This window comes from Terrapene carolina, unplaced genomic scaffold (assembly GCF_002925995.2).
Source record: "Terrapene carolina triunguis isolate 2854851 unplaced genomic scaffold, T_m_triunguis-2.0 Scaffold120, whole genome shotgun sequence".
Classification (NCBI taxonomy): Eukaryota; Metazoa; Chordata; order Testudines; family Emydidae; genus Terrapene; species Terrapene triunguis.
The window spans coordinates 3,369,968-3,387,064 of record NW_020664471.1 but is presented as its reverse complement, the minus strand read 5'-3'; the positions used below and the strand labels follow the sequence as shown (position 1 = coordinate 3,387,064).

Here is a 17,097-nt window from a genome sequence, read left to right as displayed (position 1 = left end):
TAAAATAAATAATAGGCATGCTGATTTGACTACTAACCAACATTCCCCACAAGCAGAAAGATTTGTGATATGCATATGATTTCACTGATGGCAAATTACAGACTTTGCTTAATTTAAAGGAACTGATCCTCAACTGATATAAAATGTCATAGTTCCATGGACTTATACGGGCGATGTGACAATTTACACTAGCTAAGGATCTGCCCAAAAATGGTGCACTCTCTTCTTTTAGCCGCATAAAGATTTGAGTTACAAAAGGAATGGTGGAATGTCACAAAAGGAATGTCACAATTCAGGCTAATAATCTGCAAGAGTAATGATATTGACCTAAACTACACCCAGGGTACAAGGGTTAGGATAAAAGTAAAAGGGTTACATCAACCTATGCAACACATATGAACCTAATAAGCAGATTTCTTTTCCAGATGGAAAGATTTAACATATGCTTAACAAATGAGAAGACTTGACATATGATGCATAAAGTTTTATTGCGAAAAAAAACTAGCTCCAGAAAAAGGCAATGAGTGTGCCCTTCAAATTCTATAGTTGTTTTATTATTAATTAATTAATTAATTATTATTAAAGGAAAACTATTGGATCAGTCAGGTTAATAAGAAAACTTTCTCTCCAGCCCAGCAAAGAGAGTTTTTTGAGCCAACTGAAAATTGGAGTTTGCATTCCGCAGTGGCAATCCTTACAACCAATTAGCTAGCACAATTGTTGCTGCAATTTCATAGTCCTCTAGTCTCAATTCAGTGCATGGATTTGTTGCATAAAGACTAGATGGTTTGTAGCACAAGAATTTGGGGACTTAAGGAAACAAAAATGATAGTGGATTCACAAATCAGAGAATAATAAAGAAAATTAAAATATAAGGATATTATTTAGAGGCTGGACTCTGTTGATTTTTGCACATTATACCTCGTAGTTGCTGAAGTTGGGATCTTCTACAGAACCTGTTACTATGATTTTGCTGATGGCTTCCTGTAAAACTGTTTGTTTTCTGACAAAGAGCCCGGTTTGAGAACTGCAAGGAAGAATGAGAACCATCCCAAAGGAAAAACACCAAAATTTATAAAGAGGAGGAAATATTTTCGCAACATGAAAGGCAGATTTTGTGAGGATTTGAAGTTCACTTACATGCCTCCTGCTGTGCTCCAGGTTTATTCTGGCAATCTTTTCTTTTTAGAAATTCAGAAATGGCTGTGATCCTATGTCTTCCTTAAATAACTTATTCATACATATACAAGAAGATAATGTTTTTGGAAATTCTGCATCCAAACCAAAGCTGGAATCTATATGCCAAACACCATGATCGAAAATCCTAAGGTATCTTTTTTTTAAAAAAAAAGTCTACTAGAGTTTTCTCATCCTTGCAGAAAAAACAGAGCACAATTCCATCCTGATCACAGTGAAAGGGTACTTTAAAGTGAAGACAGCTGTGTAGTAACCTATACCTCACAGTTGTTGGGTGTCTAGGAAGCTTTCTTGGCGATTCTATCGCCGAACACAATGCTTAGCCATACTATTTTATAAAAGGATGCAAAAACAACATATAACCAAGTCATAAAGCCATCTTCATTTTGTTACAGGATGAATCCAGGTGAAAAGCATCATGTAACTAGGCTTTATTCGTTGCCTTGTTGTCACAAATTAGAATAGATTATCATATAGATCAGGAAGATTTCTACCATCTGATTTCCTTTTGATATCCACCTTAACATTCTATGACATTTTCAATTCATGTGATTTGAAAATACTCACTACCCTCTCTGGATCAAGCCCTGGTCTTTATGCCCTCCTATGAATGTTTACTTTATTCAGGCTCCAAGCCGAAGCATTTTGCTGGATCAGGACCTTAGGATTCAATTATATCTTCTGCCAGGCCCAACCACAGTGGCAAGGAGGCACACCACCCAGGTGGAAAGAGGTATTGTTACTGAAAACCATGTTTTCTGTGTGCTGTGAGTCATCCAGGGGCAGAGTGAGGTGACATGGCATCACTCATGCTACACCAAGATATGCTCCCTCCAAGGCTACTAGTACAGACAACTCTCCTCTCCTGCATTCCTTAGTCCTAGGAGGTAGTTTATGCCTCTATCATGTGAAGATGCACTGGAGGAGGAGAAAGGGCTACCTATACTCTTTCCCCTGTATACCACATCCCGGCACGGGAGAGATGATTTAGTCCTTAATACCACATTGTTCCTTCTTTCAGCCACCTTATCACTTTAAGACAGGATTTCTGTGATAATGTAACAAGGCATGGCCAACTTGAGCACTTTGAGAGAAGAGATTAAAACTAACGTTTTTATGCTACCACATGACCCGTGGCTTATTAGCATATCTTCAAAAAATTACATGCACAGCATGAAAAAGCTGTTCTATTAAATATATTATTTCATAGTACAGTTGCGTTATAAAAAAGTATAGTAAGTCAGACTGTTCTGCAACCATATTACTTGAAACTGAAAACAACCCTCCTTTTGGAAATGTACTTATTCATCTTGGTTAAATCAAGACAATACAGATATACTTTTTTCCCAAATCTTTGGCTGTATTGCAATGGTTGTTTCAATCTGTAATCTCCAACTAAACATTTCCTATCCATGGATTAACAATATATTTACCAACTCGTGTCTTTTAACAGTATTTATCCAACATAACAAAATAAACTGCAATTTGTTATACTTTTTTTACAAAACATTTTATAAATATTTTTACAAAATGTATACAAAGCAATTTCAAGTGAGACATACTATACAAATGAAGGTATTTAAGCAAATAAAGTCCATACCACATTGACAATAAGTGACACATCCTCTTTAAGCGAAGTCAGTCTGTAAGGCCTCCCTAATCTAAGAGATAAATTATGCTAAACTCTTCAAAGTTAAAATTTTTTTTGTAATTGCCAGTTTAAAATTTATTTTAACCTTAGGCAGTATTCAAGAACATTGGAAATCATTATACTGATCCAGCAAAGCATTTTAGCATGTGCTTAAAATCAGGCATGTGTTAAAGTATTTCACTGGATCAGATTCCAATTCACACTTTATTAAAACAACATTTCATATATAAGATTATTTTGTTTACTGCATTACCAAGTACAAGTATTCCTAAAATAGAATTCAAATTAATGAATAACAGAACACTAATGATCCAACAGTAAGTTTGCTGGCCTTTGCTCAATGGATTCCTGACATAAGATGTTTGGACAAACCTTTGTCTGACCTAATCAACAATGATAAAAAACATGTCTTAATCTTTATTTGTCATTATCGATAATTCACTGCCCAGGAAAATAAATTTACATAATGGACACAACATTTTGTTATTTAGGTTATGTAGTTGCTGTACAGATGCTTGAAAGCTAATATGCTGTTTGAGATGGTACCAAGAGTGACAAGATCCATAAATGTGCATCTTTTTCTCATAAGATGAAAATTAAACTAATTTACATTGCTGATATAACTTACAGCCTTCCTTTCTAGAGTGCTCAGACTGGCTGAAATTGAATGAATTATAAGATACATTATCCTCAGGATACAGCCATCATTATCTTTATGACATTTCAAAGGCAATTGGCAAAGACTATACTGTCAGTCTCATTAACTAGAAAATAGCTAATTGCCTGAGAGTCTACTGTAATGATGCCCAGCTAGAAATTTAAAACTGGCAATACCATGTTATTATTTTAAATGTTTTACATGACATTTGGGAATGTTGGATTTTGACAAATTTGTACTTTAAAATTGGCACAAATTTTTTAAAATGGCAATTAATAATGTACAAAATATTTATATTTCCATTCACATTGAAGGGGAACTGAACCTTAATTATAACTTAACTATTGTTATCTTTCTCAGGTTGACTAGATTTGGTTTTCTTACGTTATCACATAGTGGGCTGCAGCTCAACAAGATGAGGTGCATTATAATTTTGTGCTGTTAAAAGCCCAAGGACCAAATTCTGCTCTCTTTTACACTGGTGCAAACTCACTGGTGTAAAGGATAGCAAAACCTGGCCTTTTGTTTTCTTTCCTGGCAGTTCTGGCAATCTGACTGACAACCACAGTTTGTCACAATAAGTCTCTAGATTATGATAATGGCAATCAGCAAATTTTGAAACATGGCTGTTTATTTTTGAGAGCAACAGGGAGGAAGATAGAAGGAAAGAGAGATAGAGAGCATGCCTTAGAAACCACAACAGCTCTACCCTTCTGAGCAGACATACATGCTAGATTCATCGTGGTAATGGCAGAACACTTATGTGCACAACAGCACTAATGACCAAAGTAAACTATTAAAAAAGAAGCATGGGCCATAAAAGGGAAAATGTCACATATTAAAAATAAATAAATAAAATAACAAGCTTCTATTCTCGTCAACATGAACACCAGCCAAATACAAACCACGCAGGGGTTTCCTTTGGCTCTAAAATGTGAATTAATAATTACACAGGTTTCGATATGTTTTAACAATGGGATAGCTGATTAACTTTGGTCTGTACATATTTTGGTAGTTATGACTGCTGCTGTGGATGACTAATATTCTCTGACAGCAAGAAGCAGAAACAAGCAACAACACTGGCCTTTAAATTTCTCAGATTACAGCTAATGTCCCCTCAAAGTATAAACTACTAATTTAATAACACAGTTTTCAAATAAAAGTGTTTTTGACACTTGGTCTTAAAAAAAAAAAAAAAAAAACATTTATACCACTTCAGAAAGACTTAGGTTGACTATATCCAATTATAAAATGCAAAACCTTCTCCTCAAGAGTTAACATATATATATATATATTTATATATATAAATTCATGGCTCTATCATGACCTCCTCCTGTATACTTTGCCACTTACTGGCTTCTGTTCTTCTTTCCTTAGTCTACCATATATTATTTCACACCATACCGTTGTGACTAACATTATACAGTATCATTCCACAGACTAAATTCACCCACTACAGATATACTCATGTACTACTTTCTGCTCAGTGACAACAGAAAAGCACTTAAAATATGAAGCCCTATAAACGTACCGATGACATCCTTCCAACTTAAAATCCTAGAGCAGATGGATTCATTAATAAATCAGACAGACAATCATTTCTGAATAGAGGTACAATGGGTATTTAACCACGAGCTTTTCCTGGAAAAAAACTAAAATCTAGTGATTTATGGAAGGGGGAAAATTGTTGCTTCCATTTGTCTTTTTAAAGTTTTCTTGAATAAATCGGTCTTTTCATACGACTGTGATTGTCAGTATATTACCTTATTACCTAGGGCCTAGTGAACTTCAATCTCATTAAATCGCAGTGTTAAACAATTACCATAAGCACTATCATTATAATACTTGAAATGTGTAGGCCCCAACAGACTGCATTCTAACAAGGATTAACTTTACTGGATATCTCACTGTAATCACAATGAGTATTGCTCTCAAACACAGAACAGAATCTAGTTTAGAAAGATTAACCTTTGACATATGTCAGGCTGTACTTGTGGTGTCATTCACATTTGCTTCTACTAAGAGAAACATAACTTGTCCATGGTACTGTAACTATTAACACTCTAAGATACTATTTACAGCTGCTTCTAAAATAGAGTCCGTTTCTACAACACCTTCACTGTGATCTGGAATAAATTTTTCCAGGCAGTTTTCTTGTGAAGCAATTGGTGAAAAGTTTGGAAAGTCTAATTCTACAGAGCCACTACCAGTAGCCTCACTTTGTGGCTGTCTCCCAGTTTTTTTCAGTTCCAAAATGTTTTTGAATGTAGTTTCTAAACTCTTATTGAGGAGTAAATCCTGTTGGGGTTCACCCGAACCTTTCATGTTGTCAGGATGTGAAACCTCATTCTTTGGAAAGCTCCTCTGAGTTTTGTCTTGGAGGGAGTTATTATTACAGATTACCTCTGAGTGAGATTCAACTGTATTCCTTGACATTTTATGTGTACCATGATTAGCTCTTGACAAGGTTTTTGACAGGTCTTCAGAACTTGAAGAATTTTCATTGGTCTTGGCAAGATCTTTACCAGCCAATGTCTCTTCAGAGACAGCCATGTATTGACTGTCAGGAGAACAGCTAGCCTTCTCAAACTTTAAAGCTTTAGTGAGGCTTTCCGTTTTTTTAGTAGAAATTTTTCCTTCTAGTTGTGTCATAATGTTGTTAGGCACTAAATGAAGTTTGTCATGATTTGTAGACTCTGCTGTGCTGGATTTTGATCGGTCTCTGGTTTGGATCTTGGTAGTCTGACTGTGAGAAGTCAAAGTTTTACTACACTGATGATCACTTTCACTGGACTGTGCTTCATCAGCAGTTCCATCAAATTGTTTAGAAGAACAACAAAAATCAGCCAGATAACCATCTGAAAATTAAAAACAAACATTTTAGTTTGGAGTTATTAAATATCAAAGACAGTAAAATGTAAAGAAGTGCTAAATAGAACAAGCATTCTTAAGTGACTGAGCATTTAAACCCATGAATAAACAGAAGTTATTTGCTCACATTGCCCCTCTCTTGTTTGAAAATGCCTCTAGTATTTACTGCCCATTTATTGGACTACAGTACCTATTCAGAGCCTAAAGTCTTTACTGGCTTTCCCAAAAACATTTGTGGCAACCCAGAGTTCAACTCAGCAGACAGTCCATTCATAAGTTGACAGCACTCAAGGAAAGTGACTTCTGCAACTGTCAGCATTTAAGAATATGACTTTAATGGAATCCTAAGCATATGGTTAAATATTTTGCTGGATCAGGGCCTAATACCTCAGATTTTGATCTAATTAACCAGTGGGCAAATTAGGTATAGTGCACTGTACTCCCAGATAAAGCCAGATACAAGCTGGACAAATTATGTCTGATGGGAAGTTTGAGTGTCTGGAATAGTCTCAGACTTTCCCCTTGACTCTTTCTATCATTGCTCTGAGCCTTATAGGTATTGGCTATTCCAGGATTCTGAAGCTCTTCTCTCCCTACTGAAAGTTTCTGAGTAAATGGGGGATGTGCTGTTTTCTATGACAAATATCTTGTTTAATGGTGATCAGTGTAGCCAAGATGTAACTGTACTATTCTTTTAAAAACATATTATTTATTTGTAGTGAAAGTAAAACATGAAAAATGGATGGTTATAAGAACAGAACTCCAGGGAATACAGCAGGGATTGAGATATATGTGTTCTTGGGTATTGGAAATACATACAAGGAATGTGCACTCATCTTATTAGGACTATGGATTCTGCTTTTTATTTGCTAAGCACTGTATATCATTGTGTTAGAGCTGGGCAGAAAACTCAGTAATTCTGTTTCATGGAGCATTTCTAGATTTTGAAATTTGGTTTCATTCCAGTTCAGAATGAAAACCAAAAATTTTGAAATTGTCTCCCAAATGGAATTACCATTCTCTGCTCAGGTCTACTAGAAATCCTGGCAGGATGACCCAGAGCAAGGGATCCTGGAAACCCCGGCTGCCAAAGAGCCATGAACCTGGGACTCCCATAAACCAGGGCTTCCAGGCCTGGTTTCTTGTAGAATTTTTTTCAAAAATCTCCGTAATATGGCAGAACATTTCTATTTCAACAAATCGGAAAATTCTGACAAAAAGTATTTTACTGATATTTTTCCAAGCATTTCTAAACCCTACTGAGAATTATACTCAAAATAGGCAGTTTGAGTACAAGCTCATTTTCTGTATAATGAATGCATACCAACATTTTGCTGCTCGGCTATATGGCATCAGGATTTAAAGAATACAAAAAACCAATTACACTTAAATTTCTAAAAATTTTCATTAGAATAAAAACCTACTACGTTCAACATGAACAAAAGATACTGAAAAGTGAAATTTTATTACATTTCTGGAGAGTGTTAAATCAACATATGAACAATGAATTAGAAGATAAACTTGTCTGAAGACCTTACACTTACTAAAGGTATGCTAACAGGTAAGTTAGGGATAAGATTGCGTGCTTTACACACAGACCTGAGTAGGAAATGGGGTATAGCTACTCTGAGGGGTAATGCAGAGGGGAGTCGGGGCCATGCCCCAACTCTTCTCTGCCCTCTTCTGAGCAATTTGTTTATCTTGAGGAGGAAGAGACTAGAAGTTCCTGATCACAGGGGCCCTACTGTGATTGGTCCTTACACAAGCTACTCTGGGAAGGAGGACAGAGGGAAGCTTCTTGTGAATCTCCCTTATACTCATGTAAAAGCTGATCATCTAAATTTAGTGCTAAAATATTAAAAATATAAGAACACCCATTTTCGTAACATTTGTTTCCTTATTAAATCAATGTTACATTTCACAGCATCATGCTTGAGAAATACATTTTTACTGCAAAGGAAGAAAAACAGTTTTGTGCAGTGGGATTTTGTTTTGGCTTCTGCTTTATGCTATATATTAACAGTATTATTTCCTGATTTCCCTACTTCTGGTGGAGGATTCCTTGGAAGACTGGACAACTAGCCATATTAGGACAACAATTTGCTTGTACATTATGTTCCTTTCCCCTATCCTCCATATGTTTTGCCTATTTAGACTATAAACGCTTTAAGGTGGGAACCGGTCTTATTCTTTCTGTGAGGCACCTAGCACACTTTAAGCAGTTGGGAAATAATAAGCAGGATTAATAAAGCTAGGAGACTGAAATCTGGGCAAGTGACTGGAGAAGGGATTTTTAGCCACATTGTTCAAAACTCTGTTTCTATTTGAAAACCTTTTAACTCAAACTTGTAAAAGAAGCCCTCTACTCCTTCAACTGAAGGGCAAAAAAAGCTTCCACTCCAGGTATCTAGTCCTACTAATCCTCTGGCAAAAATGGGAAAGAAACAGTTGTATTTCTACGGTAAAAATAAGCAACAAAGCCTTTTTAAAAAATCCTTTAAGCCCTTCTTTATAGATGGTAAAGAAGCAAAAAGAACAATTTTTGTTATTGCTCCTTTGCAGGTCTCCTTTAAATGCTAAATTGATAGCCACTTGCTTCACAAGTTTACATTGTAAGGAGGCCAAGGGACCAAACCACAGACAGGTATCACCTATATTTGCAAAAAACTGAATTTCCCCCCCAAATCTGCCCAATTCTGCTGAGGAGTTTTATTTTTATTTTCTATTCTCCCTCCCTGTTCTTACATTTAATATTACATAACAGAGTAATACGCTAGAAGAGTTATTAACAAAATATCTAAACCCAATTGTCTTTGCTGCTAGACCAGCTTTCTAATAAATCCACAAATTACTGCATGCTGAAGTGAAGGCGGGATCATATATGTTTTACCTGACAGCAATACAAGGACCCATCTCCTACTCCATTAAGTAAGGTTTTTCAAAATAATGCACCAAAGCATTTGCAAGCATCCTAACTGTCTGAATACAATATCTAAAAGAAGATCATTTCATAGAATATTTTATTGTCCAAATATCTGTATTTTACATTCTCTGAATGTCCTTTAAGATGAACAGAGCATCAGGATGCAACAGGAACATATACCTATACTACACAAGTGCATTTGTTGAATATTTCTGGTTGTGTCTGTCAGCAGTGAAATGGTTAACAATGCTGGAATTTAAGTGGTCATTGGGCTCCAAAAATAACACTTCATTAAGAGAATGAGGGAATTCACATTCTCTCAGTATTATTGTATCTGGCTGGCTGCAGACTCAAAGGTCCTGTCCACAGAAGCAACAATGTGATTGCTGCTAACCATACAAGCAACACATGATTGTTGCTAACAGGATTCTTGCATGGTTTTCCACCAGTGCACCCATTATTTTTTCCTGAGAACAACTTTAACCTTACAATGTTTCTTGATGTAAAACATGCCAACTTAGGTTATTGAAGCTGAAGGTCTGATTTCACCATAAGCCATTAATTCTGAAGCAGAAAGAGGAACTGCACTTAAAATCAACAGCTCAGTTTGGCCCCTAATATTTTTAACACCTGGAAGATTATGCAAATAGTTTTCTACTTCACAGTGCTCAAGTTAAACATTTCTTACCAGGATCCACTAGTGCAAGGCGCTTATCCCGGGACAGAGATGCCCTTTCTTCCTGGTTAAACATCCTGTCAATCATGACCATTTCTGCAGAGGGATTTATCCGCTGCAAAAGAGAATTCCTAGAAATCACTTCATATGTTCATATAAAAAAAACAATCCCGCCACAGGATGGATTTTAAATAAAAATTTAGGGTTTTTTTCTTTTTGTATTCCACTAGTATTAACTTTTTTGGGCAGGGACTGTCTTTTATTATGTGTTTGTACAATGCCTAGTATAATGGGGTCCCAATCTTGATTGGGGCCTCCAGGCACTATTGGAATAAAATGCAATCATTTATTATTTTGTAGTTGTTAAAGCTTTGTTTTAACAGTGAATCAATATAATTATACACATAATAATATTTCAAGATGGGTTACATTACTTAACATTGACATATGCAGTTTATTATCTAGCATGAAATAACTTTCTCTGTTAGAAAAAATACTCATGAAGAGCCCATACTGTAGCATTTATCAACACACTTCTGTTTCACACTTTTTTTTTTTTTTTTTTTTTTTTTTAAAGTTAACTCTCTGGTGCTGACAGCTCTGCTGCATCCATTGCTGACAATGAGATTAAACCAGGAAAAACCCATCACCAAGCACTAGAAAATTAACTCATTGCCTGCTACATTACAGCCCATACAATTAAATCCAACACCATGGCACACTATTCCAAATAGCATTTCCTTTCCAATGTTATGGAATCTGAATTACTGTATAATGGTTCAAAATATAAAGGATAGATTTTTTTATATCCACCTATTCTTTTGCATGCACAATTATTTCCCAGTATATTTGATATCAGTCAGATAGCAGTTTAATCAGAGAGTCAGATGCCTAAATTATGTCAACTGTACCTACAATTATTTGTGTCCATAAAACTCAGGATAACATAAAAGACTGTACTGAAACCCACACTATTTTAAAAAGACTTTAAAGCACACCAAGCCTGAAGCAACTATGAGGATGCCCTGATATTCACACAATAGATTCCAACATTATTATTTACATAATTGACAGCAGTTTTTCCTTTTTATAGTACTGTTATACCTGTGTCTGCACTTTTATTGTAAGCCTGTTTTCATATGTTTCTTACTCTCTGGGGAAGTTATAACTGTGCTGTATATTTTGCTATGAAGATGCAGACGACATCTGCCTTACCTTCACTAGGATTTTAACAAGAGTTAGTTTAACACGAATTTAAAACCTTTTTGTTTTTACTAGTGAAGACACGGCCAGATGAGAGCATTTATGCACCTTCTTAACTTTAAGAATGTGAGTAGCAAAGTCAGTGGGACTACTCGCACAGTTAAAATTAGCACATTCTTAAGTGCTTTGCTGTATCAGGCCAAGGTGACTTGTCCAAAGTCACATAGGGTATGTCTACACTGCAATTAGACACTCATGGCTGGCCTGTGCCAGCTGACTCAGGCTTGCACTGCATGGCTGTTTCACTGCAATGTAGACTTCCAGGATCAGGCTGGAGCCTATGCTCTAGGACCCTGCAAGATGGGAGGGTCCCAGAGATCGGGCAGCAGCTCGAGCCTGGAAGTCTACACTGCAATAAAACAGCCCGGCAGCAGAGTCAGCTGGCACAGGCCAGCCATGGGTTTTTAATTGCAGTGTAGACATACCTATACAGAATGTCTATGGCAGAGCTATGAATAAAGTCCAGGTGCATAGTAAAGAGAGTCCTTTCTCCCCACCGTAGCCCCGGGGCAGCTTGCATCCCAAATCCCTCATCCCCGGCACCACCCCAGAGCCCACGCCCCCAGCTGGAGCCCTCAGCCCCCGCACCCCAACCCTCTGCCCCAGCCTTCCGACACTCCGAACACCGCGGCCCCAGCCCCGCCACATGAATTTTATGTGCACCAATATGGAGGTGATGTGTCACACATCACCTCCATATTGGTGCACATGACAAAATTCATTCCGCACATGCGTGGGAACATTAGGAGGGAACACTATCTACAAGTCCAATCAGTCCTACTTCTTGTTCAGCCAATCGTTCAGATGGGGGTCGGCAACCTTCGGTATGCAGCCCATCAGGATAATCTGCTGGCGGGCTGCGAGACATTTTGTTTACGTTCACTGTCCGCAGTGGTAGCCACAAAATAACTTGTGGATACAGAGGGAAGTAATACAACTCTGAGATCACTCTATTCTGGACCATTAAACCTGTTTTAATCCATTCCAATTTGCATTAACTGATCCATACATTTCACAAAAATAATTTTTTTCTTGCTTATAAATCTTACCATTGCATCTTCTATGAGCAAACATCTGTACTTATTTAGCATAGCTTGTGTCCTTTTCAGAAGCTGCGTGGCTACAGATTCAAATTCACTGTCCACTAAAAAGACACAAAGAATACATTTAGATAATGTTCTCCAATAACTAGCACAGACTCGCAAAAGTGTCCTTTCTTTTTAGTCTTTCTAATTTACACAATCAATTTTTTCAGCACCCCATGTAATATTAACTGCTTAAAAATTCTAATAAACAGCAGCACAACTTTTATCATACCAAATTAAAACATAAATTACCTTTTCTTAAATCCTCCTTGGTTGGCAGTGATCCCTGGCACACATGATATGAGAGGAGTCTCTGGACTGCATCATTTAACGATCTGAATTGACTTTTATCTGGTGTCACAGCATGTGCCTGGTCCTTCTGTAACTGCTGTAGAATACTAAAAAGAAAATGACTAATATCAATAATTAACATTTATTGTAATACCGTAAGGCTATATTACAGTTTACAAACTGACAGAGTGAGAGAGGCAGAGGTTAGTAGAAATGTCTCTAACAAAACTACAAATGAAAAACAAAATGACTTACAAAGCTCCTTTTGTTAGCTGTTTAGCAGCAGGCCTCTTTTGTCCAACTGTATGAACATCCACCTAGGACCAAACCAAAACTCAATTACATTGGCATTATCTTTTCCTTTAGAAAAAATAAGTTATAGAATTTCCTTGCGCAAACTGCTCATTAAGTATAAAATACTTTCAATTGCCTCTCATTTATTTTCTGTAAGCTTCTGTATCAATGAAAACAGATTACTTGAAGTCTTTGCCATAAATGTGAGCTACCATAAATGACTCCTGCTTTGCTCATGAATGAAGTAAGCAATGGGGAAAACGACATATCTCATCTTACACAGCCCCCCAAAAAGAAACCTACCACATAGGTAGTAAACAACAATGCTAACAATTGAGTCCCACTACATAAAGAATAAAATATGCAATGGAGTAACTAGGGGGTGTAGCCTTAGAGCACTTTGCTGATCGACTAGATATCAAGAGCAGAGCGCACAGTATTGAATTAGCAGACATACCTTCAGATTGCTATATTGATTCATTCATATTTAGAAAATAGGAAAAGGTTCTGTTTTTAAAAGCTTTTAAAACTTTAAAGAGGCTCCTGGAATATCTCTAAGGGGTTGGAAGACATTCCTCTTTCCTTCCTCCCACCAAAACAAACTTTTGGAAGATTAATGATTGTGTTTAGGGTAGGGATCAATGAGAATAACATGTAGGAAATTATTAATTAGTATTTCTACACTGTTCCTGGTTCCTTATCTTCATTAAAATTAAGAAAAACAAATTAACTGAAAAATGCTCCCTACCTGCACATTTTGTTGGATAGGAGATGATCCTACTACTTTTTCCTGCTGTGACTGTGTTGTTCCTAAAGATTGCTGGATGATTTTACCTCCAGAATCCTGTCCTATAAAAGTACACATTAAAAAGAGTCTATTACTCATGATTCTTAAAGCAAACCACCACATAATATTTGAAGTCCTGTGCTTAATCCTTTACTTGATCTGAAAATTACATATCGATAGATGTTGATACATAACAGTGTGTATAGGAGTATTGCTACTGCAGTCATGTAAGGAAATCAATACATATAGTAAAATGGTACTCAGATACTACAGTGTTGAAAACTATAAACATGTTTATAAATAAAGAAAATCAGTCTAAAATCTCTAAACACATCAATCCAAAATAAGAAAAAAAATCAAATATCTTAAGCATCATCCTGAAAGAGATTTGAAAAAAGATAAATTGGAGTCTATCCAGCTTTTTACTAATAGTTCCCCAAAATTATAAACTCAAGAGTCTGCAGCACCATTAAAAGTTGTGAATGAGTGGCTAGATCACACACTGTTGTAGATTCAGATGGGTAGCCTCCCACCTGATTGTCTGGCTGTATAATTAAGAGGAATCATCTCAGCCCAACACACTCACCACATGTAACACAAATAGTACTGTTACTTTTTGCACAGAAACATTGTGTAGAACATGTACAATCATTGTAATATATTAAATCAAAATGGAACTAGAAGTCTAGTGACATTTCCTGTTGACTTAAGTCTATATTAGAAACTTTAAAATTGTAATTAGGATGGTGCCATTTCAAGAACCCACATAATATCTTCTCATGTTCAGTGCATCACTACCTTAACTGAAAACTGATATTTACATTCTCTTTGCAAAACAATAACTGCTGATTAGATTCCACAACATCTTGTACCAGGAAAGACAAAATGGTGAGAAGTTAAGAGTTGTTATCACATGAGGATGGCTGGAAGTCTCAAAGACATAACTGGAATTCTGCAGCAGAAGACCTTGGTTTGAAAGTGACTTGATATTTCTCACTTCCTTTGCTTAAACACATCACACAGATGACACATTTGGATTGTGGGAAAAGATTCTTGACTGCTCATTGTCTATCATTCCAGCAAATAGAATCAGATGGCTACTAACAATTCTTGTTGGAAAAAGACCATATGACCAATTGCTAAAGAGAAAGTCTGTGGGCTCAGCACCATTGTTCCTCAAATGGAAAAAAAAAATAATCATTAGGACCCCCTATCGCCACCAATCATCAGTCAGCGCCTGACATAATGAAGGAGAACCCACTTCAGATGCCAGAGGGATTGGGGAAAACCATCATGAAAAGACTTTATCTGACCTGGCAACGTGTTACTCAGAAGACCTGTTAGCTGAGGTTGTCTCAAGCTATCCTGTGACTTTGATGCAGAAACTGGTGAGGACTGGTTCATAACTTTTTTCTGGGCCTGTGAAAATGCCATAGGGAAATAAAGGTTAGTCTAGTAATCACTGCAAGTTTTAACAGACCTAATAACAATGCAAAAAGGAAACCTACAACTGAGCTCAACTCTTTCCCCCTTTGTGATTATGTAAGAATGGCATCAAAGAAACAAAATGAGAACAAAAACTAAACTTTCACTACATACTCACTTCTTCTGAGGAGATTTCTTATTAAATTATATTTTCTCTATATAGGCCACTTTCCTTCAAAGAACTCCCCCTCCAAATCTAAATCTTCTAAAACAGTTCATCATCTGCAAGGTTAACTGTGCCATGATAGCAGTAAGTCTAGTTTTACTTTCCCTCAATACCAACACAATGACCCCCACACCTAGAAATTTTAAGAGAGAAACTCAATGCAATCATGTTAATAAATTTAAATCTCAGATGAGCGGGCACACAAAGCATCTAATAGCTGTTGTGTGGTATTTTAATGAAATCTGGAATCCCAAACATGAAAAATAACCATGTTGTGCTGACTGGTTGGAAATTAACTATTTCCCTACACTCCCTTCTCTTCTATACTTTGTGTTCTGACATATAAATAATCAGATCTTATACAACACTGTGCCAGTCAGTCCTCAAAAGTACAAAGAGTACTGATGTGTAACACATTTCCTGTGTAATTACTGGCTCTTATTTGTCCTATCAGCTAATAGAACTGGCAGCATTAGAATGTTGAAAAGTTCTGGGAGGCCCTTCTGCAGAAAAGGAAGGAAATCTTCAAGACTATTGTACCATGTCCCCATAAAACAGAAAAAGACTATCCATCCCTACCCATCCTAATAAGTGCCTTCAGTACAGGTTTTATAAATGCCACTGTCCTAAATATACAAATTTGAAGAGTTGCATGAGAGTACAACGCCAAGGAAGAAGACCAAGTATGGAAAGTCAGCATTTGTGAGATAACTAAGTAACCCTTTTTTCCTCTGGAAGTCATATCTGCATATTCTTAACTTGTGAGGGTCTCTCAAGCTGTACAAGGATCCTTGTCCAGAGAGTGGTACACTACCAAGCACTGACTAATTAATTAAAATTAAAAATATGGCTGCGAGCATAGAAAAAAGCTAGAGCTAATCATGGACAAGAACTGAGGTACCGGGGGCCAAACAGTCCTTTTATGACTCAGAATTTTCAGTGCCAACAAGAGGGCACTTCTGTGACTCCAATGGACACTGCTTTTCAAAACTTCCCAAAGCTCCCGTCCCACAAGTGAGGAAGTACAGAGGACACCTCAAAGAAGAACAGGTAACTAGGCCAATTTATTATGCTTAAGGAAAATACAAAATAACTGTAGCTGATTTCAGAAGTGGTGTAAATTCCCACTGTTGATCACGTGACACTAGTCATTCACTTACTGCCCCAACAACACAAATCAATCCAGCTTGTTTCCCCCTTCCCAAAACACATATGCAGTTTCTGATTCAGAGTTACACAGAATATCACTATTTTAATTTTACTGATCACTTACTAAAGAAGGCATATTTATAAGGCTTCTCTTTCACAACTGATTATATGAGAATTTTTTCTCTCCAAAGAGCTCCATAAAATTAAGCTCTTTGTAACTCTTTCAATGGTTTACAGAAGAGTGTGTCTCTGCCCCAAACTTCAAAACTGAAAATCCAAACTGATTGAGACATTTAAAGCCATACTGAACAGAGTACTAAATAAAATATGCTGCAGGGAATAATCCTGTGCTGGCAGAGAAATGGCCTAGAGCACCATATACCCTTTTCCATCTCCAATTTCTGTGGGCCAAATACTGAGAGGACCTTCGCATGCGTAACTCTCATTGAAGTCAGAATAATCTTCAGGTACTTAGCACATGCCAGAGTTTTGCCTTATGACTCTAACAGTGTGATTTTCAAAAGTGCTGACTTGGCATAGTTCTGCTCCCACTGAAATCAAAGGTAAAACTTCTATTGATTTTACTGGAAGCAGAAATAGG

The 17,097-nt window shown here is 36.7% G+C and overlaps 1 protein-coding gene across 4 annotated transcripts in view; it reads right to left on the bottom strand.

Annotated features, from left to right (window-relative positions):
* Nucleotides 1-2,550: 2,550 nt before the first annotated feature.
* BICRAL (BRD4 interacting chromatin remodeling complex associated protein like) overlaps nucleotides 2,551-17,097 on the bottom strand; it is a 64,403-nt gene continuing 49,856 nt past the window's right edge. For all 4 annotated transcript variants that reach the window (XM_026652512.1, XM_026652511.1, XM_026652510.1 and 1 more), the window contains exons 6-12: nucleotides 15,010-15,115; nucleotides 13,658-13,758; nucleotides 12,871-12,932; nucleotides 12,577-12,722; nucleotides 12,289-12,383; nucleotides 9,989-10,091; nucleotides 2,551-6,364 (exon numbers count right to left, since the gene is read on the bottom strand). In XM_026652512.1, coding sequence (XP_026508297.1) covers nucleotides 5,562-6,364; nucleotides 9,989-10,091; nucleotides 12,289-12,383; nucleotides 12,577-12,722; nucleotides 12,871-12,932; nucleotides 13,658-13,758; nucleotides 15,010-15,115 — 1,416 coding nt within the window. In that variant the 3' untranslated portion in view covers nucleotides 2,551-5,561. The remainder of the gene's footprint in view (nucleotides 6,365-9,988; nucleotides 10,092-12,288; nucleotides 12,384-12,576; nucleotides 12,723-12,870; nucleotides 12,933-13,657; nucleotides 13,759-15,009; nucleotides 15,116-17,097) is intronic.